Source organism: Eublepharis macularius, chromosome 1 (assembly GCF_028583425.1).
Source record: "Eublepharis macularius isolate TG4126 chromosome 1, MPM_Emac_v1.0, whole genome shotgun sequence".
NCBI classification, from domain to species: domain Eukaryota; kingdom Metazoa; phylum Chordata; class Lepidosauria; order Squamata; family Eublepharidae; genus Eublepharis; species Eublepharis macularius.
This window is the reverse complement of record NC_072790.1, coordinates 64,696,792-64,723,771: the sequence shown is the minus strand read 5'-3', so window position 1 is coordinate 64,723,771 and position 26,980 is coordinate 64,696,792. Positions and strand designations below refer to the sequence as shown.

General features: G+C 43.5%; 1 protein-coding gene across 1 annotated transcript in view; it reads left to right on the top strand.

Moving 5' to 3' along the window:
• DST (dystonin) overlaps positions 1-26,980 on the top strand; it is a 462,451-nt gene that overhangs the window by 182,137 nt on the left and 253,334 nt on the right. Inside the window, exon 9 of the mRNA XM_055002047.1 lies at positions 18,912-19,078. Within this exon, the coding sequence (XP_054858022.1) occupies positions 18,912-19,078 (167 nt within the window). The remainder of the gene's footprint in view (positions 1-18,911; positions 19,079-26,980) is intronic.

Here is a 26,980-nt window from a genome sequence, read left to right as displayed (position 1 = left end):
TGAGAGATTTCTCTGAGGCCCACCATTAGGTGAAGTGTAATCCTAACCAGTATCCAGTGAATGCTGGGGCTCCTGCCAGTACTTGCCCTGCAGGGATTAAGTGCTTGGCTTCATGATTGTTTTTATTGCAGTGACCTTGCAGGTGCTTGGAGTTAATCCAAAACTAGCATATTAGGGAAACTAAGTAGTTCTTAGTTCTTAAAGTTACTTCCTATAAACTCATTCACACAGATCTCTTCTAAGGCTTCACACACAGTTAGCCTCCTTCACTAGACTCAATAGTTCTCTCACAAATACTTCAAATATAGGCAGCACACAGCTAGCCTCTCTTTCCCTGACTCTCATTCACAGAAATATTAAACCTGCTCAGGCAGCACACAGCTGGCCTCTCTTTCCCTGACTGAGTGTCCTTTCACAAACATGCTCAGTTCAGGTTCCACACAGGTTATATTTCTGTCATAAATACTTCAGTATACTCAGGCAGCACACAGCTAGCCTGCTTTCTTCTGACTGAAACTTTGCTCTCTCTGTCAGTCTCAAACTGCATTCACTCCACCCACCCTCTCAGTCATCAACCAATCATATCACTCACTCATCCCTCTCTTTCACCCCCCCACTCTTCACCTATCTCACACCAAGCATTTAAAGACACATGAACCCATTTCTTGAAATCATTACACTCTCCCTTGCCATCTTGAAACTGGAAGGGGACAAGGTGTCATCCCGGGTCATTGCTGGACTTTGGAAGTAGCCTGGTTTCCTTGAAGGACAATGCAACATCAGAGACAAGTCCTGCCTCTTCCCTTAGATGGGAAGAATTACTCTGGGATCAGATTGAGAAAATATGTATCTTTCTGAATGGTGGGCCTCCCATTTTAATCTAGGAAAAAAACCCTGCTTTGTATATATCAAAACTTTTGAGAAACATTGCTATGATTGATAGTCAATCAGCATTTATTTGTGACGTTCTGTTCTTGAAAACCACTATGCAAGAGCAGCAAATGATATTTCTTGTACATATACTTAATGGAACATTAAGACATCTCATTTTAAAAATCAGCAAAACCAGCCAGTTTTAATGCAAAGTGCAGAAATACCAATGTTTCTTCTTTCTTGCAAAAGTGACAGCTTGTTACTTACAGCAAATACAAGTTACACAGTGCAGTTCTAAGCAGAGTTACACCTTTCTAATCTCTGATATAAACAGATTTAAGAGAGTGTCACTGTGCTTACGACCACAGTTTCAGCCATGAGGCCTTCCTTGGTGCTTTTTTTGTGTTTTATACACACCATATATTATAGAATGCCTGGCCAAGGACTAAATAAACACACAAAAGATGTAGATACTCATGGAGTGAGTAGGTCCTACTTTCCCATTCAAATAGAACATGACTACCAAAGATACATTAGTGTAGATGATAATTTTTCAGTAACCCAGATGTCTAAGATCTCTATAAGCCAAATCATGATAAATCATACCAAGAATGGTGTGTATATCTGCAAGAAATCCAGAAACATCACAAATTGCTGGATCATATTCCTATGCAAGCTGAGTGTTTGAATTCTCTTTCTAAAATTTAGCCTGGTATTTTGCTATATTGGTTGGTCTCAGCGTCCATATGGTAAGAAAGTAGGGGAATTGGTTGGTCGTGCACTCCTATTTTTAGACCCCCTATTGTTGCCAAGCAGCCCCCTCTCCCGCTTTGAGGCCTGCCATGAACTGTTTTGGAGTTTCCCGCGTTGCTGTTTTACTGCTGCACCAAAGACTGCCCTGCACGTGTGCACTTTAACACACGTGTCAGTTTCCTGCTTGCTTGCTAGTTATCCCGCTGTTGCAATAGACTGTGTTAGTTTCCTGAATCCATGTTTGGACAACCACACTAAGGACTCTCTTTCTGGGCAGCCTTGCCCAAGCCTATATCTGAACCTCCCTGGGTGTGTTTGGACTTTATTACACGTGTGCTCCGTGCCTGCCTTGCCATCTACCACGGGGTATGCCTGTTCCCTGCTATGGACTATGTTTTACGTGCTGTTTCCCTGCCTCCATGGAAGCCTGCCTCATCTGGACCCAAGCCGCGCTGTTAGCAGCCAGGTGCCAGCCGGGGAAGACCTCCAGCAAGCCTGACCAGGCACCCCCTGGCCAGTTCCCTCCTGGGAGCCTCTCATGGGCCGGTCACCCAGCTTGCCCTTGCTACTGGGCAGCCTGCTAGCCAGCCCCAGCCATGCCCAGCCGGCAGCCATGTTCTCAGGCAGCCAGAAGACCTAGAGAAGAAGCCTGCTTTGGGAAGCCATTTCGGAGAAGCGAGCACACCACGTCCACAGCGAGGGAACCTCACCCCGCTCTGCATATCTTAAGAGCCGCCCCGGAGAAGAAGCTAAGTGCCAACTGTCCCAAGCACTTAGAGAATGCATCTCAAAGAAACCTCCGCATTCCAGAGCTGATGACATCAGGACAAGCCCCGTCCGCTGGAACATGCATTCAACACGCCCGGATCTCCCCCTCCCTCCTTTGTCCCCTCTTCCTAAGGTGTCACTATAACACAATCAGATTACTAAAGTGGCCCATCTAAGACATTCAGAAAACCATTAAGACCTTTGTTTCGACCCGTGAGAACCACAAGGTACAGCACCAGCCCCAGGGTACGTTTTGGGGTATTTAAGCTGGCCGCCCCGGCCACATGGTACGTACGCCTTCCCTGTCCAGACGCCTTGCCGTCTCTCTGTGGATCCAATGCTGGCATTGGACCACCTCGCGGTTGTGTCTCTACTCCGCTTCAGGATTGTAAGTATATCCCTTATCATCGTGGGTACCTGCTCATGCGACCGTCTCTATATTTCCTACTCTATGTTTCCTAGTCCTTGTATGCTATCTTGTGTGTATGCCAAAACCAAAAGAGAGAGGTGCGGTGTAAGCTAGTAATACAGAGTATGTAACTGCACCCGACTAACTATGCAACGCAATAAAGCATCAATAATACAATGGTTGTTGGGGGTTTTCCGGGCTGTATTGCCGTGGTCTTGGCATTGTAGTTCCTGACGTTTCGCCAGCAGCTGTGGCTGGCATCTTCAGAGGTGTAGCACCAAAAGACAGAGATCTCTCAGTGTCACAGTGTGGAAAAGATGTAGGTCATTTGTATCTACTCAGGAGGGGTGGGGTTGAGCTGAGTCATTCTGTAAGAGTTTCCCAGGGTGTGGAATGCTAATGGCGGGAGGCTTCACTGTAACCTGAGGAGGTTCTTTTGCATATGGATTGGTGCTTGATGTGCTAATCTTCTCTGCAGGGCTATTGTCGGGTGTGGAGTGTTTTGTTGGCCTGGTGTTTTTCAGAACTGGAGCCCATGCTCTGTTCATTCTTAAGGTTTCTTCTTTCCTGTTGAAGTTTTGCTTATGCTTGTGAATTTCAATGGCTTCCCTGTGCAGTCTGACAAAGTAGTTGGAAGTGTTGTCCAGTATTTTGGTGTCCTGGAATAAGATACTGTGCCCTGTTTGAGTTAGGCTATGTTCAGCCACTGCTGATTTTTCAGGCTGTCCAAGTCTGCAGTGTCTTTCATGTTCTTTTATTCTTGTCTGGATGCTACGCTTTGTGGTCCCGATGTAAACCTGTCCACAGCTGCAGGGTATACGGTATACTCCTGCAGAGGTGAGGGGGTCTCTGCTGTCTTTTGCTGATCGTAGCATCTGTTGTATTTTTCGGGTGGGTCTGAATACTGCTTGAAGGTTATGCTTTTCCATAAGCTTTCCCATCTGATCAGTAATTCCTTTGATATATGGCAAAAACACTTTTCCTGTAGGTGACTGTTTTTCCTTGGTTGTTTGATTCATCCTGGGTTTGATTGCTCTTCGGATTTCATTTCTGGAGTAGCCATTTGCCTGAAGTGCGTGGTTTAGATGATTAATTTCCTCATTGAGAAAGCGCGGCTCACATATCCGTCTTGCACGATCCACTAATGTTTTCATTATGCCTCTTTTCTGTCGGGGGTGGTGATTGGAGTTTTTGTGTAAGTACCGATCAGTGTGAGTTGGTTTCCTGTAGACCTTGTGACCTAACTGAAAGTTTGCTTTGCGGATGACCAAGGTATCCAGGAATGAGAGTTTTCCCTCACTTTCTTTCTCCATTGTGAATTGTATGTTCAGGTGGATGTTGTTGAGATGATTCAAAAACTCCCTCAATTCTTCCTCCCCATGGCTCCAAATGATGAATGTATCATCCACAAACCGGAACCATACACTGGGTTTGTGGGGTGCTGATTCTAGAGCTGTTTTTTCAAAATGTTCCATGTAGAAGTTTGCTATAACTGGGCTGAGTGGGCTCCCCATGGCCACCCCATCCATCTGTTCATAGAATTCGTTGTCCCATTGGAAGTAACTGGTTGTCAGACAATGATGGAATAAGGCTGTTACATCCTCTGGGAAAATCTGATTAATCAGTGCAATAGTGTCTTTTACTGGAACCTTGGTAAACAGGGATACAACATCAAAACTGACAAGTATGTCTTGTGGATTGAGTTTCAGAGAACTGATTTTGTTGATGAAATCTGCTGAATCTTTGATGTAAGACGAGGTTTTCCCGATGTGGTCCTGCAGGAGATCTGCCAGATGTCTAGCTAATTCATATGTCGGTGAACCAATGGCACTCACAATGGGTCGGAGTGGGACTGAATCTTTATGTATTTTGGGGAGTCCATATAGTCTAGGTGGCTGTGCTTCAGTCTTGCATAGTTTTCTGTGCGTGTCGGGATGTAGTGAGGAATTCTTGATCAGCGCAAATGCAGTAACTGTGATTGTATATATAAAAAAACTTGTAATTTGGTAACACTCGTTTGTACCTATGCAAGTCAAGAAAGATATTTGTGATGGATATTAGACCTCAGATGTTATGATACTTTAGATATACTTGAAAGACTTTGGGTATAATTTGGTGCATGAATTTCATTTATTAAAGTGTATTATTGATGCTTTATTGCGTTGCATAGTTAGTCTGGTGCAGTTACATATTCTGTATTACTATCTTGTGTGTATGTGCAAGTTCAGGCTTACGCCACACTACTAGTAAATACACGTTATTGATTGAATATTTGTAGTCTGCCTCTTTATTACGTGAGCGTCTGGAGAAGGGACCTTGGTATAGATGGTTAGATCCGCGCTAAATTTAGTTCTGGACTGCTAAGCTAATTCCCCATTCAAAAGAGCAGTTCCGGTAACACTATAACCCTTAGTAGCCCTCCTGCATCAGATATGAGGAGGATAGCAATAGAAAGCCCTTGTTCAAATTCAGCCTGCCCCTTTAACCTGGTTTCATCTGGCTGAACCTATCTGAAAAAGAAGTGTGGTAGATGTATTAAAAAGCAGGCCACTTTGGAAGAGTAGAATTTGAGGTCTTGAATAGCTCACCATCCCACTTCCTCCTCTCAGATTGGCTGATGGATCACCATTCCCTTCTTAGAGTAGTTGCCCGGCAGAACTAGGTGCTCAGATGGTTGCCTCTAATTTTAGCTGCTGCTGCGAAACAGAGTAGAGCCATCTTTAGAACTAGACAAATGGCTAGTATTGCCCCTTGACTCAGTGCCTGGTCATATGCTCTTTACTACTACAGCACAGTAGCAGGCCATGTTTCATTTTGTTGCGTTTAGTGTTGGTGGGTTCAAGCCGCTGTTGGTAATGGGGTTTGAGCATGAAATATTTTAAATTTTTATGCATTTGTTAATTTCATGTGTGTTCAATGTTGTCTGCTTAATTGTCTGCTGAGAGACTTTTATTTTTGAAGAGGTAGAAATATCTGTACGTGTGTACTTGCAGTTGAGTTCTATTGGCAGGGACACTCCGCGGGGATAAGAAGTGAATCATCAGCAACACAACTTGCCTTCCCGGTGTCATGACAGCCTCCTCAGGGCCTCTGGAGGCCCAGGAAGGTCCAATGTGGCAGCAGGAAGGCCTGGCGTGGTGACGCAGCCCCCTCGAGGCCCCGAGGAGGCCAGCACAGTGGTGGGAAGGCCCGATGTGGTGGCAGGAAGGCCTGGCGTGGCCCTCTGGAGGCCCCAAGGAGGCCGCAATGGTGGTGGGAAAATCCAGTGCAGTGGCATGGCCCTCCAGAGGCCCGGGAAGGCTTGACGGAGTGGCAATAAGGCCTGGCACAGCGGCACGGCCATTGGCAGGTTCTGGGGAGGCTGTGGTGGTGCTGGGAAGGCCCAGCCCTGTGGCGTGGCCCTCCAGAGGTCCGGGAATGCCCGGCATTATGGTGCAGCGCTCTGAAGGCTGTTTTCTAGAGCTTAGTGTTTACACAATGAGCTTGGTTGCTAGTTATATACATTTGAGTTAGGGGTGAAGAGAATTAAATATATGCACCCTGCATGGTAACATAAATATTCAGTTGCAGGAAAGGTTATAAACAGAAGAATTACATTGCATTTTCTTAGTTATTTGTACTAAAGGTTTTTTTTCAGTATCGAGAACTGTCTATTTTCTCCTTGCTTACGAAATAAAGCAATTCACTCCTAAGATTATATTTATTTTTCATCCAAATATATCCCTACCATCAATAAAATTATGCTGGTTGTCCGGAGTCTGAGGCTCGGGTCCTAGACTCGCCAGGAGGAGAGGACGGGACGGACGGGCAACAAGGATGCGGCTGCCCCAATGAACACCCAGGTCCAGAACTCACCAGCACCAGAGAGAGGGAAAGAAGCTCCCAAGCCTCAGAGGGTCAGATAGGGCAGGTGGAAGCTAGCTAGCCCCACTCTCCAGTGGGAGGCTAGAATCCCAGGCAGGGAGAGTGAGGACAGCCAGGAAGGGACTTGACCAGAGGGAGAGGGCACACGAAGCAGGGACAGCCAGCAACCTTACCAGCAGGGAAGGAAAGGCAGCCAGGGCAACCAAAGGCCATGCTCCAGCCTGCAGGCAGGCTAGAAGGAGTTAGTCATGACCAGGTGAGGCTAGGAGCAAAGCAGCCACAGGTGGTGCTGCCTGAGGCCATCAGCAGAGAAAGCCCAGCAGCCAGCAAAGGAGGTGCATTTGTGGTTGAAGCAATCAGCAGAGAAAGCCCCACAGCCAGCAAAGGAGGTGCAGCTGCAGCTGCAGCTGCCCAGAGCAGCCAGTAAAGCAACCACAGGTGTGGCTGCCTAGGACAGCCAGGGCCATGGCTAGAGGGCTGAGGGCATGGTTGGCAGGTGGAGCCGGGAATAGGTAAAGGTATATAAGGGAAGTTCTTACATAAGGTGGTGGTGAGTTAGGAGCAGGAAGTGGGTTGTGTAGGAGTGAGGAGGTGGTGAGGTGAGTGAGAGAAAGGATGGAAGGAGGAAGAACTGGAGAATGGAAGGAGAGAAGGAAGAACCAGCAAGGAGGAGGCGAAGAGGGTGGAAGCTGTGGAAGGCTGGAAGTAGGAGGAGCCGCAGGGACCCTGACAGGTTGAGCAGGCCCGCGAGTGGTAGAGAGGGAGTACGGGTGATGTATATCTCCCCTCCTTCCACAGAGTGGGGAGCTGTGCAGTCCTTGTCCACGGCCAAGGGCCACAGTTCAGGCACAATGATGCCATGTGCAGCTATGCCCCTGCCAAAGCCTGGCACTGGTGGTAGTAATAAAAAAGTAAGATTTTTCTGTGCTGGCACTATCGTCTCAATCTTCCTGCTTTGACTGTGGAGATTCAGGAGAAATGTATATCCTTTAAATGAAACAAAAAAGATGCCATGTGTTAATATATTTTCATGGTTGGGGACAGCATTGATTCACTGTGGTAGGGTCAACAGTGTCTGTGCTCTCCTCGTGGTCCATCTGTCTCCTTTAATGGATCTGAGGATGAGAATATTCATGGCTTATCTCACAGGTGCAGCTTAATCATGTAGCATTTCATTAGGGGAGATCCTTTCTAGTAGTAGGTGACAATAAAACCTGGGTAACCTCTGCTAGGGCTGATTTAAAAACCAATGGTGGAGCAGTGATTGATGCCAGCCATAGAAATAAGTCTTAAGTGTGCCTGGAGATAAGATTAAACAATGATGTCATAGTGCACACTAGGAAATTGGAATCTACTGTCAAGCTGACATTAAATGAAGGTTTCTGGCAGGTTTTTCTTCACAACATTATGATGTCATCTCACATTAAAGCTTTTACACAGATTAGTAGATGTGCATTGATTGAAATGACATGAGTGATGGTGAACTCTGAAGGTTCCTTGATCACACTAGGCAATGTATTTTTTGAAGACTAGCATATTGGTTGCCATCAGCTTAGAGAGCACATAGAATAAGACTAATGTATACATGTGGGCTGAATCTGGTGAATGGCTATAACCCAGAGTGAGAAGCAGGTTTTGTAACCCACCCCATGTGTGAGGGTATAGGAGGACCAATTCTTAGATTACAGGAGCACAGCAGTAGGCAGTGCTAGTGTGGGAAGCTGTAATATTACTGGTCTTTTCTGCATAATCTCTTGAGTTGAAGCGTTACTAAAATGGCACTGAGCAGAAGTATGAGATTGGCAGCTGTGCCACTGATTCTGATAATGTAAGAATGGGCTCTTTTATCTGCAGATCAATTGATATAGATAAAGCAGCAACTCTGCTATAAGGTGGGGGGATGGAATTGTGGTCATTTATAATAATTTAGCTTACATGTAAGTGGATCCAGCCATCCTCCAAATAGCCTTCCTCCAATTTAAGTGGCTCTTGCTGAAACCAAAGCTTATAAAATTGTCCTTACAGAGTAAATATTCTCTAGTTTGTGAGAATATTATTCTCTGCTTTCTATACAGACTTGTGTTGTTTCTTTTTATGTCTCTCTCTTCTGCTTCTCACCTGCAGAAGCATTTGCCTTGCTCAGATGTACTCTTTGAATTTGCCTGGGGTACTTTCCTAGTACTTCCAACTCCAGCACATTAAAACCTGTACAGGAGCATCTGTCTGGGGATGAGCCTTTATTATTCTCAGGTTACCCTAGTATCCAGATTTTATAATCTGACTACAAAAAGTAAATCTGTATTGCTTTGCTTGTATTAGCTTTGGATATGTAGTGCTGGCTGTGAGTTTCAAAGGTTTTTCAATTTTATTTCCATAGAAATACCAAATGAAAGAGAAAGTTAAAATCTACACAAGGTTGTTCAATTGCCTATAAATGCTGTGTCATCCCTGCAAAAGGCCATCAGCATTACAGTTTAATGCTGAGGCAGTGATGTTTGCTTAAGAGGACTGGTGGCCAGAAATAAGCCTCAGTGTCTAATCAGACACAGGCCCAGCCTGGGCACAATGCCACAACATTTATTACGTGTGCAGTTCTCATAGGCAAAATGGCCACGTCCTGAGAAGGACGAGAATGCATCTGAAAGATACTAGGATATAAACGAGGGGTCTTAACTTCCTCAGAATGATTTCAGCTCATGTAAACATAGTGAAATGACAGGATCTGAGTGGCTGTGACATACTTTGAGCCAAATGGGGAATGTTTGCGGATGTGTCAGAGCTGACAAAGAAGAACAGTGTTTGGATCCTGCCAAAGCTCCCTTGAGCCCTGCAAAACGTTCCCCTGGAAGAAAATACTTCAAGAGGAAATCAAGAAGGAAACAAACGGAAGATGAAAAGGAGGCTGGAAAGATTAAAGTAAATGAAGGGAAAATTCAAACTGGAAAACAGAATCCTAAAGAGACAGCAACCCAGTCCAGAGAAATAGCACTGGGGGAGTCCGTTACGCAGAAGACTCTAGTGAACAACACTGACCTGCTTGTGAGTACAGATGTTATCACTGATCTTTTGAAAACAAAACTGCTCAGTGAGACAAGCTGTGACTCTTGCTTTGGGGCTGATGGTTACACGAGAAACCGAAGAAGTAGCAAATCTGAAGAGGCAGAGACACGGTTAGATGAAGAACTGGAAAAGAGTTCAAAGAAAGTCACTTCCAATTCCAGCACCCAAGAGAGGGAATTTTTTCATGATGAGATTACCGGAGAATTAACATTCCGGAAGAACAATGATGGCCTTTACATTAAGCAAAATCCCAGCTCAAATTCTGTGTTAGACAAACTGTGTGAAGAAAATGCATTAAACAAGACTTCATTTAGGAATGTTGATAATTCCTCTGATTGGAAGAACAATGAAAATGTCGACCAGTTTGAACTTCAAAATCAAAGCAATTCACGGCAAGTGTTTTCTAATTTTGGGTGTCCATCTTTTCCAGAAGAAAATGCAATTTTTAGCATTTCACCAGAGAGGAGCAAGGTAAATATGCTCTAGCATTAGAAGAGTATAAATCGAGCGCTAAATGTATGAGCAGTATTTCATGTTGCTTGTTAATACTTATTTTCATTTGTTACACAGCTCTATTACACTAATTGGCTCCATGCACATAACTATTTCTGATTGTGACTGGTTTCCAGGTGAAAAATTTTGACATTAAAAAAAAAACTTTTTCAAAAGAGGCCCCCAAGTAAAATTGAAATTATTGTTATTGTAGCTGTTATTAATATTTTACACCCATGCAGTTAACTTTTACAATCAAGTGAATGTATTGGATAGATTGCTATGGGTAGGAGCAGCATATTTGGCATCTATAAATGTGCATCAGATGCAGGTCCATGGAAGCATCTGGTTCTGTAGTTGAAATTTGTAGTGTGATAATGGGTAGGGCTTGTTGTCATTCATAGATAAAGCCTTAGAGGAACTTACAGTCCAGAGGCTATTAGTTCGAGTCAGGCATCAGATGTTGAAACTTGCTACTTTTGTAAAAGGTGTGTGTGAGACAGTGAACGAGTGAGCTATTGTCTCCAAAGAGAGCAATTACTTAAACTCCGAGGGTAGGGTTTTCACGCAGGTCCCTCTCACAGCAACTTCTCTTCCAAATTCTTAGCCAATGATGAATGGTTTTCACCTTCGGTCTAGCTGTTTCATGAGGAAGATCCAAGCATGGGGAGTAATAGGTAGAAACATTGTATTTCCTCACCTGAATCACTTGTAGACTTTTGAATATTTTCTTCCTGGTTGATGTGCTGCTAGTATGGAAAGAATCTGTGATTTAGGAAAATAGAACAGCAAATGTTTTTGTATGTCACCTGGTCCTGCACCAGCACCCCTTTATGAAGAACCTTCTGTGTTGTTGTGGTAAGATGTAGATCAGTCCCAATTTTCAGTAGAACAGCATTTTTATATATAAATGACCTAATTTCACTTAAATACTTGTAGATTCTGTTGGTCTAATAATTATGTCTTGCTTCCTCTCTTGAATGAACCAAACCTACCGCTTTATTCCCAGCTACAAGGTAAAGAAAAACCATGTCATATTTGCAAAAGAGGGAATGAAACATATACCAAACAAGAGAAAGCCAAATGTATGCTGGATTTTACATTGTAGGTCTCTGAAGTGTTGCTTCTGTACTTTGACCACACAACCAATGTGCATATTTGCAGTAGACAGGGACATTGAAAAAAGGGGTTTTGACTTGGTAGACTTAGCATTACTGAACTGCCTGTGTTGAATAAATACAGGTAATCAGGACTTTTTTTCAGGGGGAATGCAGGGGAACGGAGTTCCGGAACCTCTTGAAAATGGTCACATGGCTGGTGGCCCCGCCCCCTGATCTCCAGACAGAGGGGAGATTAGATTGCCCTCTGCGCCGCATGGCGCGGAGGTCAATCTAAACTCCCCTCTGTCTGGAGATCAGGGGGCGGGGCTACCAGCCATGTGACCATTTTCTCTGAGAGCAAATCCACTGAGTTCCATCACCTCTTTTCCCAGAAAAAAAGCCCTGCAGGTAATCAACTCTGAAAATAACTTTAAAAATTATTTCCTTGAAGAGCCTCAATCTTGAACTCAATCATTATGATTCTGCCATATTGGAAATGTTCTCTCACTTAAGAGTTTTGCTTTTGCAAAGATATCCAGATCTAGGTTTTTCTTTTTGAACAAGAACTGTACTGTCAAATAAATGTCTGGTTATTCAAATCAATCCCTCATCTGAATAGCCCAGGAGAGCCTGATCTCGTCAGATCCTCTTCCTATTCAGCTTTTCAGTCTCCTGCAATTTTGTTTTATATTTTATATTGTTGCTAGCATCACATCTTCTCCCTGTTGAATGAGATATTTATCTCATTAAAAAAGAATTGTTAGTCTTGTAAGAGTGCTAATCCTGTCAGAACTGTTGAGAAAATGACCTGCTCATTCTGAAGAAACCATAGTCTAGAGATCTTCTTGTCATATCTGTAGGGTTGCCAGTCCCTATAGCCTCCTGGTTGGTGGGGGTGAGTGGGGGTGCTGGCACTTCATGCATATTTCTTTTGCTCGTACACACTTCCAGCACTTGCGCAATGATATCACTTCGAATTTGCACAGGGCAAATTCAGCCTATTCGGGGCCAGAATTGGCCCCAGCGAAGTGCAGGAGCATACTCACAGCCGGCCCTACCAGGAGCACACCTAGTTCTCACTTTCCTGGGTTGTCTGTCAGTGGTGGGCGATCTCTGGGGGCTTGCAATCGCCCATCAATTGCCAACGATTGGCGGGCAATGGGGCAAAAACCCTGGGAGATTACTGGTGGTGGGCAACTGGGAAGCCTACATCTCTGCTTCTGGTTTCCCGATATGTGTCTGCACTGTAATTACTGAGCGTCAATGGAAATGTATTGTGTACAATTCTCAGAGGCACTTTGAGCTTCATCTGTCCTGAGCATATTTCTTTAGCGTTAACAGTAGATTTCCGGGCTGAACCCTGGCTCAGATTACACCCAGATCTGTGTCAACAGGAGCGCCCAATGTAGCATTTATGACAGCCTGGTTGGACATAATACATTTATTGCCTGGCTTAACCTGCACTGTAAATACCTCTGAGGTTAAAAAATGCTTTTTAAGTGTCTTGAGCTATCATGTCCGCTGCTGTTATCAGTATATGCAGAATTGTATTGGAGGTTGGGGAAAAGGTGCCCTGTTTTTCTCCTCACTTAAGAAAGAGTGATTACCTCTATTGATACAAGATCTTTAACCTACAAGCCATGTTCAGGAATCTTTCACACAAACAAATGTATCAGCTACCCTGAAGTTCATAAATATACATATATACATATATATGTGGAAAGCGTGATTGCTTTGAAATAGCTTATGAGGCATTATACTGCAGCAGAAGAGCTAAGCTATTTATTTATTTTTAATGTAGGCTGTGTTCTGATGTCACTTCAAACTAACATGTAGACGAACCCAGATTGTTGCGGAGCTTGTAGTTTTACTTTTTCATGGAAAATCCTGGTTAGAAACCAGCTGTGCTTAACTTTATGCCTGTATTCACATATTAAGGGCGACCAGTGTTCGTTTCTACCCAGTATTCTCCATGTGAGAAGTGGGGAGCATCTACAGCAAAGAGTGGGGTTTGTGCATATGTCAGCTTACTGTTGGCTTAGTGACATCAGAATGCAGCACCTGCAGAGAAAACTAGGAACCAGAAAGGAAGGAGGAGGGGGAAAATCACAACCACAGCAGCATTTATTTGTCATGGTACTGTTATTTTGGTTTTTGTGGGTTTGGGCTCAGGGAATTCTATCCCTCAAACCTAAGCAGGGAATTTAGATAAAGTATTATGACTATCTTATGTCTATAAAAGTTTTGATGTGCATATATACTTCTCTAGAGCCTTTCTTCTAAGCTCCTTCAATATTGGTGGGAAATGGAGAGGGAGGGAGAAAGACCTTGGTTTTCTTTGCTTCCCTGCTGTCTCCATATCTTTTGGCACAGTGCAAAAGGAACAAGGAAAAGAAAGGTTATGGGGAAGGGGTCATGGATCCCCAGATGGTGCTTTAACCTTCTAGGTTGTGGTTGTTCCCTTCTGCCAACTAGGGCCCCTGGTAAGAGCAAGGTGCATGGGCTCTATTGCTCAAGTTCTCTAGTTTGAGATTCTTGGTGCCTTCCACCATTATTCTGAGGCTATTTACATTAATTTCTTTTATGTACCCTAAAGAACAATGTGGGGATGTGAACAGAATATACTGAGAGCTCCAGAAGTAAGACATAAAAATAAAGATAGCCACCATTCTATTGCTTCTAAAAAAGAAATGTTTATCTCCACTCCTTGGCAATTTCTTGTCTTTAATAATGATTCTAACAATCTTGCGATCTGTACATACATTGTAAGAAAAGATTATTGTAACTGACATGATAATCCTGAATTGAGTTTTTTAGTTAGTGCAGTTTAAAGTAAGATTTTGTTCTCCTTGTTTTTGTATCTTAATTGATAACATACCATTTGCATGTGTCACTGTAGATGTAACTGAGAGTAGGAGATTATTCTGTGTCTGTAACAGTCACTTACGGAAAGCGAAATCTGTTCCCGCTCTTATGCTAATGTTTGCAGTGTACATAGCTGTTGACATTCATAGAGCTATGAAGTGAGCCAAAGATCTGGAGCCCATTTATGAATCTACTGGGCTGTAAAAAATGTAATTCATTTATTTCAGTATGTGAAACAGAATAAAGGAAAGGGCCTTCTTTCAATTTGTTTCAAAAAACGAAGAATATGTAGGCTGGTTGTTGGGGGTTTTCCGGGCTGTATTGCCGTGGTCTTGGCATTGTAGTTCCTGACGTTTCGCCAGCAGCTGTGGCTGGCATCTTCAGAGGTGTAGCACCAAAAGACAGAGATCTCTCAGTGTCACAGTGTGGAAAAGATGTAGGTCATTTGTATCTACTCAGGAGGGGTGGGGTTGAGCTGAGTCATTCTGTAAGAGTTTCCCAGGGTGTGGAATGCTAATGGCGGGAGGCTTCACTGTAACCTGAGGAGGTTCTTTTGCATATGGATTGGTGCTTGATGTGCTAATCTTCTCTGCAGGGCTATTGTCGGGTGTGGAGTGTTTTGTTGGCCTGGTGTTTTTCAGAACTGGAGCCCATGCTCTGTTCATTCTTAAGGTTTCTTCTTTCCTGTTGAAGTTTTGCTTATGCTTGTGAATTTCAATGGCTTCCCTGTGCAGTCTGACAAAGTAGTTGGAAGTGTTGTCCAGTATTTTGGTGTCCTGGAATAAGATACTGTGCCCTGTTTGAGTTAGGCTATGTTCAGCCACTGCTGATTTTTCAGGCTGTCCAAGTCTGCAGTGTCTTTCATGTTCTTTTATTCTTGTCTGGATGCTACGCTTTGTGGTCCCGATGTAAACCTGTCCACAGCTGCAGGGTATACGGTATACTCCTGCAGAGGTGAGGGGGTCTCTGCTGTCTTTTGCTGATCGTAGCATCTGTTGTATTTTTCGGGTGGGTCTGAATACTGCTTGAAGGTTATGCTTTTCCATAAGCTTTCCCATCTGATCAGTAATTCCTTTGATATATGGCAAAAACACTTTTCCTGTAGGTGACTGTTTTTCCTTGGTTGTTTGATTCATCCTGGGTTTGATTGCTCTTCGGATTTCATTTCTGGAGTAGCCATTTGCCTGAAGTGCGTGGTTTAGATGATTAATTTCCTCATTGAGAAAGCGCGGCTCACATATCCGTCTTGCACGATCCACTAATGTTTTCATTATGCCTCTTTTCTGTCGGGGGTGGTGATTGGAGTTTTTGTGTAAGTACCGATCAGTGTGAGTTACACAAAAACTCCAATCACCACCCCCGACAGAAAAGAGGCATAATGAAAACATTAGTGGATCGTGCAAGACGGATATGTGAGCCGCGCTTTCTCAATGAGGAAATTAATCATCTAAACCACGCACTTCAGGCAAATGGCTACTCCAGAAATGAAATCCGAAGAGCAATCAAACCCAGGATGAATCAAACAACCAAGGAAAAACAGTCACCTACAGGAAAAGTGTTTTTGCCATATATCAAAGGAATTACTGATCAGATGGGAAAGCTTATGGAAAAGCATAACCTTCAAGCAGTATTCAGACCCACCCGAAAAATACAACAGATGCTACGATCAGCAAAAGACAGCAGAGACCCCCTCACCTCTGCAGGAGTATACCGTATACCCTGCAGCTGTGGACAGGTTTACATCGGGACCACAAAGCGTAGCATCCAGACAAGAATAAAAGAACATGAAAGACACTGCAGACTTGGACAGCCTGAAAAATCAGCAGTGGCTGAACATAGCCTAACTCAAACAGGGCACAGTATCTTATTCCAGGACACCAAAATACTGGACAACACTTCCAACTACTTTGTCAGACTGCACAGGGAAGCCATTGAAATTCACAAGCATAAGCAAAACTTCAACAGGAAAGAAGAAACCTTAAGAATGAACAGAGCATGGGCTCCAGTTCTGAAAAACACCAGGCCAACAAAACACTCCACACCCGACAATAGCCCTGCAGAGAAGATTAGCACATCAAGCACCAATCCATATGCAAAAGAACCTCCTCAGGTTACAGTGAAGCCTCCCGCCATTAGCATTCCACACCCTGGGAAACTCTTACAGAATGACTCAGCTCAACCCCACCCCTCCTGAGTAGATACAAATGACCTACATCTTTTCCACACTGTGACACTGAGAGATCTCTGTCTTTTGGTGCTACACCTCTGAAGATGCCAGCCACAGCTGCTGGCGAAACGTCAGGAACTACAATGCCAAGACCACGGCAATACAGCCTGGAAAACCCCCAACAACCATCGTTCTCCGGCCGTGAAAGCCTTCGACAATATGTAGGCTGTTTGTCTAGGCATGAGAAGCTGCGAGTTCTGCATGTAGTTATGCACTTCTCCACCTGTTTGTCTAAAATGGGTGGCATTTTTTTTAACGTAAAGAGATTTGGTACCAGGGAGAGGATTGGGGAAAGTTATTGCACTGACAAAACAATAGAACTTAAAATATCCTGTCCTTAGCAGCTTCCCAACTCATTTCTAAAGGTAGTGGAACACAGATACTCTCAAAACTGAGGCAAGTCCATATAGAATCAGGTGATTCTTTAGGTACTCTGGTCTCACTGCATGAAGGGCTTCAAAGGCAAGAACCAGACATTTTAATTGAACGTGGAAAAAGAAAAGAAATGAAAATGGAGGCCAAAAGAGCACCAAGGAGAGATGTTGATTGAAATATCTGCTGCCAGCTCAGTTGATGTTTCCAAACCATCTTCAAAGGCATTTAGCTGAAAGTTATTATACTTTTTATACTTTAGAAAAATGGATATTGAGGGATGATGTTGGAATAGATCTACAAAATTATGCATGCTACAGAAAGTGCAGATAGTGAGAAGCTTCTCGATCACCCATAATACCGAATTTAGAGTTGTCCTATGAAACTAATTGGCAGTAGATCCAAGACTGGCAAAAGAAGCTACTCCTTTGTGCAACAGGTAGTTTACTTATGAGACTCAGTACCATGAGATGTGGCAATGGCCAGTGGATTTAAAAGGGGGTTTGACACATTTCTATCATTGGCTGTTAATCCTGATAGCTGATTGGAACTTCTGGGTTAAGAGGGAAAATGTGACTGGTTGTCAGATGTTGTAGAATAGTCAGCAGGCAAGAGCTGTTATGTGCAAGGCCTGCTTGTGGGCTTCTCTGTGGCATCTGACTGGCCACTGTGAGAAACAGGATACTGGGCTAGATGGATCATTGCTTTAATACAACATGGTTACTCTTATGTTCTTAAGTGTTGGGCCCTATGCATCCTAAACCAGTAGAACCTCACAAGACATACGTATCAGGTGCACAGCTGCATATAATACCTTGTGCTTTCTAGTCTTTGTCAGTTGCAGCATGTTCAGAGTGAACTGAGTTTTCCACCTGCAGTTATTGGCAGACATTTCTATGAAAAACCTTGTTATGGTACAGTCTGCACTAGACATGGGCACAAACCGGAAAAAAACTGAACCACGTGATTCATGTTTCGTTGCGTTCCACAAACCATGACCTTCCACAAACTTTTCCTAGTTCACGAATCGGTTAATGGTTCATGGCATTTCAAACACCTGGCGCCGGCTGCTGAAGCCAGTGTGGGGCGTTTGAAACTCACATCCTTCCCCTGTCGCTTGCAAGTGGCAGGGGAAGGCTGTCAGTTTTTAAAAACCCCGCCAGCTTCATCCGATCGGGTGAAGCCAGCGCAGGGTGTTTGAAAGTCGCAGCTTTCCCCTGTTGCTTGCAACCAGCAGGGGAAGGCTGTCAGTTTCAAAACACCCCACGCAGGCTTCATCCGATTGGGTAAACCCAGCACGGGGCATTTAAAATAGACAGCTCCCTTCTCCTGCCACTTGCGGGTGGCAGGAGAAGGGGGCTGTCAGTTTCACACACCCCGTGTGGGCAGCGGTGCCAGCCTGTCCGGCTTCACAAACCACTCACAACTCTCACAAGTTGGGCAAAAAAGTCATGGAGTTTGTGGAAAATGCAGCCCCACTAACCGTGTTTTCACGAACCACGAATTTGTGCGTTTTTTTGCTTCATATTGCGATCCGTGCCCACCTCTAGTCTGCACTAGTCTCTGTATAATACAAAGCATGACAAACCATTTGGCTTCCCCAGAACGCTCTTCCATTCCTCTTTACTTGATGATGAAGTTGGTACTTTTTCCATTTCCAGTGTCTCACTGTTCTGAAACTGTTTGCCAGTAAGCTTTTTACTTTCTGCTTGCTGGTCAGTGGTTGCTATGCTGTTAAGTCTTAATTAATTCTTAATTACCCTCTTTAAAGCCTTGGAGGAAGAGGATTGCTCTGTTCTCCCCATTACTCCTTTACAGAACCATCAGCATAGACTCTGTGCATTTTCTGATGGCTATCCAGAGACATGCTTCAATTAATGGAGCTGTCTGGTTTGCAGTTGAGCAGGGGTCCTTGAATTAGCTATATTGGTATGCTTCTTATAGAAATAACTGTTCTACTCTGGGATGTTGCCCAACAGGGCCTGGGCTTTGCCTGGCTTAATTCTGTGTCCTCGTTAGTTATGGGGGACCAAGTGAATTGGGAGTGATAGGGAAGGGTGATGTGTTTCTTCCTTTTGATTATTTTGATTCATTATAGTTCATGATTTGTTTGTTTTTTTCCATTTAGATTTCTGACATCCATGTTACTGGGGAGTCAGAGGATATGTCTGCGAAAGAAAGATTGCTCCTGTGGACACAGCAGACAACTGAGGGTTATGCTGGAATTCGTTGTGAAAATTTCACTACCTGCTGGCGAGATGGGAAATTATTTAATGCCATTATTCATAAATACAGGTAATTTGCGCATTTGTTTGGATTTTTGTTAAGAGCATACATAGGAATGCTTAATTATGTTTTTTGTTTATATTGAGAGATATATGCATTATGACTTCAGACCTGATTATTGAGGCTCTATAGCTTTGGCTGCTTATTTTACTTCTGATTGGAAAATCTTTTTTCTTCTGAATCAGTGGTAATCAATTTCTTATGCTGTGTGTGTGTATGCCTTTATTCTATCTTTCTATGATGTTGATATTGCCGACATATGCTCCATTGAACTTCAGAGTATGCGTGCTGCATGTGTGTTACGTGTCTCTCTTCTGTGGGTGCCGCTATGCAAATGGGCAAAATCAATATTTTCTGTTGTGCCCCCCCTCTTTACTGAACAACCTGCCTGATGAGGTTAGGAGGGTTCCCACTCTCATGACTTTCAGCAAACTGTGTAAAACTGGATTATTCAGGAGGACTTTTTTGTATGGGTAGGTAGGTTATCCTGTAAGAAAATTGTTCAAAGAGAAGCATATAAAGACTATAGGTTATACTACTGTATACTGTCTGTTGCTGTATGTTCCGACTGAGTAATTACTGCACTGTTTAATTACTTATACTTTGTTTCAGCATTTTTTCAGCTCAATACTTGATTTCTGCTTGTTGTAACATTTTTGCAGATCTTGCATTGAGCATTTACTATTGAGCATATTGACTTACCCTGTGTAATCCATCTTGTGTCTCAGTGAGAAAGGTGGAATATAAATAACGTAAATAAAATATGTTGCAATCCTGAAAGAGTGCAGAAAAAGTACATAATATAGGATAGGAGATATAGAGAGCAATCCTAAGAAGGGTCTTTTTAGAAGTAAATTTCATTGTAGTTAGTGAGGCTTACTCCCAGCTAGCTTTCTTTCTTTTGTTCATTCTTTCGTTCATTCTTTCCTTTTCTCTAAAACTGAAGGTGGATTACAAAACATAAAAAGCAATTCAGTCAGACAGCATAAGACATCCAATAAACAATGCAGTAGTAGGACTGCAGAATTAGAAAATAAAGCAAATTAGCCCCAGAATTTATACTCTACTGCAGAAAGTAGTTTATAATAGTAGAAGATAATGTGGTAATACAAAAAAAAATTGGACTAGACTATAGTCCTTAGTTAGCTTCGTCAGAATTTTATCTTGCTTTCTTTCTTTTTAAAAATCCCAAAGTGCCTAGCTTTTATGGCTGTGAAAATATGCCTGAGAATGTGCAAGCGATGTCTGCAGAGATCTCAGAAGCCCCGGAGGTGTTTTATTGTCCAGCAGAGAGTCTTACCCATCTAGATCAAGAAAAACTGGAATAAATTATGCAAAACAGAAAAAACAGCATAAGTAATATTTGGCATAACTTATGTAGGTCAGAGATTGCCACTTTTCTTCATATGAAGATAGAATTCTAATCTTGTCTTTACACTGGAGTATGTGCAGTCCTGAGCATAGTCTGTTCCTTATAAGAAAAGAACACATTATGTGGAGCTTGGAACTTGAAGCCATTGCTTCCTCATCAGATGACAGGATAACAGAGATCATGTTCCTTGATGTGAGAAATTTTAAAGATGCTGGTTGTCTGCTTAGCATCTGCAGAGAAATGAATCTGTTCTCTTTCTTGCTGTCATGAATAGAATGAGTAGGACAGGTGAAAGGTGTCAACTTTTATGGAAGTCTGTGTGATTTCCTCTTGTAAGGAGTGGACCACAGGGGAACATGTGACATGCCGAATGCCATAGAACTATGAAGCCTCCTTGTCACATTACTTTTCATTGTAGTGTTATTGAAGTATGGAATTTAAAGTACAGTGCCTCTTCTATACATATGCAGTCAGTGACGCTGAACCTTTGGATAAGTGTTGTCCTGGTTCTTGCACATCTTAATGATTTAAATATACATTTATGGTATACAGAGGGAAGAGTATTCAGGTAGTGTTTGTTATGATAGAGGAATGCGGGATACCTTGATTAATACTCAGGGAGGCACTGATCTCAGATAAAACATTCTTTCCTGGAAATGGAGCAATATATTGAGATGAGATGAGCTTCCTTTATAGAGGAAATAGGCAGGAAAGAGATGACCATTTGCTATTTTGATATCCTAAGTTGGACCATGAAGATTTTTGGATGTGTTTGGATGTGTTCCTTGATTTGATTGGAGAGAAGGTGAAAAGCACTACATGTGGGGACTCGAATGAAATTTCATAATGGGCCCCAGTATCCTATTACTCTTGAGCCCATTCCTGTTGCAAAAACCACTGACATTTTCTTTCTGGGAATAATTTTTCTGTCGCCTCTGTTTCCACATATTGCTCTTTCACTGCCATCTTCAAGTTTTGGTGCAGCACAAAATAAGGTTGCTAAATCCAGGTTGGAAAATTCCTGGAGATTTTGGGAGTGGAGCTTGGCGAGGGTGGGGTTTATGGAGGAGAGGGGCCTCAGTGGGGTATAATTCCCTAGAGTTCAACTGTTTTCTCCAGGGAAACTATTGTCTGGAGATCAGTTGTAATTATGGGAGATCTCCAGCTACAGCCTGGACGCTGACAACCCTACACAAAACATACAACCTGAAAAGTTTAGAAGGACAGTAGTAGTAACTGGAAATTGGATGGGACAAGTTAGAAAGGAAGGCAGTGCAGACAGACTCATTAATAACTACTGGAAAAAGTAATAGGGGAAGATACCATATCAGCAGTGTGATATGGTAGCTAAAAAGGCAAACATGGTTTTGGGCTGTATCAACAGAAGCATACTGTCCAGATCATGAAAAGTGATGGTATTGCTCTAATCTGCTCTGGTTAGACCACACCTAGAGTATTGTGTTCAGTTTTGGGCACCACAATTTAATAAGGATATAGCCAAGCTGGAACGTGTCCAGAGGAGGGCAACGAAGATGGTGAGGGGTCTGGAGACCAAGTCCGATGAGGAAAGGATGAAGGAGCTCAGAATGTTTAGCCTGGAGAGGAGACGACTGAGAGGTGATATGATAACCATCTTTAAGTACTTGAAGGGATGTCATATAGGGGATGGTGCAGAGTTGTTTTCCGCTGCCCCAGAAGGTTGGACCAGAACCAACGGCTTGAAATTAAATCAAAAGAGTTTTCGGGTAAACATCAGGAAGAACTTCCTGACAGTTAGAGCAGTCCTTCAGTGCAACAGGCTTCCTCGGGAGGTGGTGAGCTCTCCTTCTTTAGAGGTTTTAAGCAGAGGCTAGCTGGCCATCTGACAGCAGTGCTGATTCAGTGAACTTGGGCAGATCATGAGGGGGAGGGCAAAATGGGTTACATCAGTGCTTAGTTCTCGTGGCCTTCTTATATGCCCAGGGTAATCGCCACCTTGGAGTCATGTAGCAATTTTCCACAGGCCAATTTGGCTAGGGATCCTGGAGGTGTTTTGCCATCTTCTGGGCATGGAGCAGGGGTCACTAGGGCAGGCAGAGGGTGGTAGTTGTGAATTTCCTGCATTGTGCAGGGGGTTGGACTAGATGACCCTATAGGTACCTTCCAACCCTATGATTCTGTGATTCTATGATTAACTTACTGGTAGAAGAAGTGACTGGTACTTTTATAACTGCTACACATCAGATACATTTGTGTTTATATAGAAAGTTCTGTGGTGACTGAAATGCCTAAAAGGTTGAAAGTAGATAAATTAGAGTAACCTAGGAAAAGTTTCTTGCTGGCTACAGTGGGGAAGAGGATGCTGTCCTAAATGATCACACTGTCTCTCCCAGTATATTCCCATGTGCCAGTTATGCTCTTCCCATGTGCCAGTTATGCTCTTCAGACACTCCTTGTGTAGTGCCCTCTATTAGGGCTGTCCAAACAGCCAGCTCACAGGCTTTTTGGTGATAAGTCCAGTCTTCTGAAATAGCCTACCAGAGTGCATATGGAGGGTTCCCTTCATGGCTACAATTAGGAAGGTGTGCAAGACAGTTCTATTTCAGAGGGTATTTGGAGCGGGGGGTGAACAGCTCAGCAGATTTAATGATTTTTAAATCTGTGTGTGTATTTAAAATTGGTCATTGTTCTTATCTGTGAATGGACTTTTGTGTTTTGTGCCTTTGCAACTTGTATGTAAGCCGTTAGCCTTGTTGAGTCAAAGGAAGATGTGATATAAATATTTTAAATAAACAAAAAGACTTCAGTCTAAACTGACAGGGTTCTTCTCATGTAATGTTCTGTCCCGTTGCACTCTGTAAACAAGGTCTGCTTTAAATGCGATGCAGGTGTGGCAAGAAGAACTTCTCCATGTGATTTTAGACATGCCCAGCGTCTCTTTTAAATGGTGCTGCTATGCCTGTAATGATGAAACATGCACAACTTCAGCATACAAAGGCAGCGCTCAGCCAGGCTATGGATCCCTGATGTGCTAAAGTTGCACGTGGAACAGCTGAGAACACAGTTTGAATCAGATGCTAGCTGTGTAAAAGACTGCCACTGAAACATTTAATTTCTGTACAGCAAAAGAGATCTGCCCTGATCTGGATAACCCAGACAAGCCTGATTTTGTCAGATCTCAGAAGCTACTCAGGGTTGGTCTTGGTTAGTAATTGGATGGGATGCCTCCAGGGAAGACCAGGATTGCAAAGCCAAGCAATGGCAAACCACTTCTGTTAGTCTCTTGCCATGAAAACCCCACCAGGGGTTGCTATAAGTTGCCTGTGACTTGATGACACTCTCCGCCACCAAAACAGACCTATGTGGTGTTGGTGACATGCTGCTGTTTGTGAGGGCTATACCTTCACACTCTATTGAACAAGTGATGCAGTCTGTGTCAACATTAGATTTACTGCATTTCATATGTGCAACAGTTCTGCAGCATCCTAAGCTCCTATTTATGGCTCCTACTGAGCAGCTTGTAGGCTTTTTCTAAGAATGTTAGAATGCTGTGTAAGCTGTTCTGCTTTCTTGTACTTTTAACTTCTGCCTCTCACCATCTTAATAAATGCCAAGCTTCCTATTTATAGCAATAATGTAAAACAGGGTAATTACTTTGGTGCCTTGTATGAGGGCAGAAAGGTAGGGCATAAATTTTGTAAAATAAAAATAATTTTTGAGTTATCTGAGTGACATAAGCAGATCTTGCAGTGATGGATCCTATAAAGCTCAGGTTGTGCCTGGTAGTGGTCTTTGGAAAAGGATGGTAGGACGACTAAGGGCCAAGCTACGTAGTGATCAAGTGGAGTGCAAGCGGAGCGCAAGTGAACAGGGAGGAATACACGTGAGTCTGTTCACTTGCCGTTTAAGTGTCATTCGTCAGTTGTAGCTTGACTCTAAAAGTCAAAGGCTGGTTGCTTAGATTTCCATTGGCCAAAGTTCTGTCCACAAGTGGGCTCTCTTGTGCTGGCTTTGAAAAGCACTGGAACCACTTAAGGTCCTGCAAGGCTTCACCCCTGAGAATGATGTCAGGAATAGGCAGGATGGTGGGGAGAGAGACTGCAGAGCAGGCAGAAGGCAGGCAGGATGTTGTTAAGCAGCCCCTTTGAACTAAGTGAGGATGAACTGTTTGCTGCCTGTGACTTCTTCTCATACAGTGAGTAGCAGACACCATACCTTTCCACATGCACATAAACGTGTTGCCGGGATTCTTGTCTAAAGTGTGCTTTGGTGTTCTGTTTTGTTTTTAATTTACATGTATAGGCCACTTTGAAAGCATTTAGTTACCAAAGCATTTTGCAACAGATTTAAAACAAATCAACAATATTATTAAATACGGTAAAAAAATCTCAGTAAAGTTTCATCCAATATTACATTTCTTACTATGTTTTTAAACTGCTATTAAATACGGTAAAAAAATCTCAGTAAAGTTTCATCCAATATTACATTTCTTACTATGTTTTTAAACTGCCTGGTTTTTATCTGGAAGTAAACTTGCATGTTCCTTGTTGCTCAAATTATATACAGAGTAAGATTTGTCATAGGTTTCTTAAAGACCAGGTTTAGGTTTGCATGCACAGAGATGTCTCTTTACTTATTTACTATGTCCCCCCTTCCCCTTTTCTCACAGAGTTCTTGGTATGGCAGCATATAGGCGTTTCCTGCCTCTGTTTTATCTGCCCAGCATCCTGGGAGATAGGTGAGGCTGACAGAAAGTGTGTGATTGGTCCAAGGTCACTCAGTAAGCTTCATGGCTCAGTGGGGGTTTCATCCTCCCTGGTCCTAACCTGCTGCTCTGCAGTAAGCACTGTGCCATGCCGTCTGTCAACAACTTCATACCTACTCAGATTTAAAATAGTAAATGAAACTGGTGTGTATATGTGAGGGGGGGGGCGCGGGAATTCTGTTTTTCAAGTTACATTTTTTACATACAAGGAATTTTACTCACTAGTAGAGTGCAGCGATTTATTGCTTGATGGAGTAGCTAGTGCAGATATACATTTCATGCCTCGTAGGAGTGCCACTTCAATATGTTAGTGCAGTCCTAAGGAGAGTTACACCTTTCTAAGTCCATTTAAGTCAGAACTGGTGATGAGACATTCTTCTACATAGTCATTGTTTTAAAACATATACAGTGGGTTGCCAACTGTGACTGTTAAAGATAATTGTGTTAAAAATCTTGTATCGTTTGCACTGCCTTTCTTTTCACATTCTGCACAAAGGAGGAAAACTGAGTTCACTTTTTAAATAATGTCATTTATTTCTTCCTTTACATTTATTCATGCCTATTTTTCAAAACTTCCCTCACCATGAACTAACATGTTTGCCATGGAGACTCTCATCTTGTGAAAAGTTCACCTTACTTTCGCAGTAGCCACAGCACGAGGTAGCTTGTTGAATATTGGTGGCTGGGAGCCTAACACACTAATTGGCAAGAATACCTTCTGCTGCCATGAGAGGTGACTGCTTGAAAAATCTCCTCTTGTTGGGGCAAACAAACCCCTTCTCTTCCTCTGTGGTTGTTCACTGTTTGTTCAAGGTTATTCTACTGGAAAATAGTAAGTTGGTTCTAATATTGTTTCAGAAACTAAATGTATACACAAGTATTTTATTTCTATGAGCTTTCTCTAGTGGTGCCTCACAAATATATTTCACCAGGCTTATTGAAATGAAAGGCGCTTCCCATTGCCCAAGCTTTTGCATTATTTGTGTGAAAAATTCCTCTTTTCTCCTGTGGTCTGGAGTGGGGCAGTCGTCACTAATGGGTAGCTCCTCCTCCTTCTCTTTCGCAGGGCCGGCAAACTTGCGATCCTTCAGGGGGAGGGGCTCCCAGGCTTCCTCAGTTTTTTCCGGCCCTGCTCAGCAGGCGGATGCAAGTTTGTGCTCTCCGGAGCAGCGATCCTTGAAGAAGAAGAATTGTGCAGGCGCGGGCTCGCCGGGGCGAAGGAAGGCTTAGTCCTCCAACCCCCCCCTCCCTCCCTCTGCATTCAACCTCCAAAGGCGAGCGCAGAGCCGACGAAACCTAGCCAGCTAGGTCCCGGCTGCTGCTGAGAGACCCAGGGGAAAGCGGCAGGAGTCGGAGCCGCGGCAACGCAGCCGAAAGGAAGCCCAGAGGCTCCAAAGCGGCGGGGACTCTACTGAACGCGCCAAAAGGAATCGTGAGTTTTAAACGGCCCGAGGAGAGGCTTTTGGCGCCTTCGGGGAACTGGGGGGGGGATAGGATTGGAGGGCTGGTGGATGGACAGGGGCTTAAAAGCAGCCCTAGCTCGTTGCAGAAGGCCGGTGCAAGCCACTAATATACGGCGCAGGCCCCAGATCATTCCCCTTTCTGATTACGGACCTAGTTTGGTGCAAGGAAAATTAACTCTGGCCTCCCTGAGTATTCCAACTATAGGGTACGGAGGGGGGAAGTATTTATGGCCAGACTCTAACTTGCGCCCACGCTTACTTTCGCTTTAGGCTGCAAGAATTTTGGCGGGAATGGCGGCCCAGGCTGGCACGAGTGACAAACAACCAGGGGA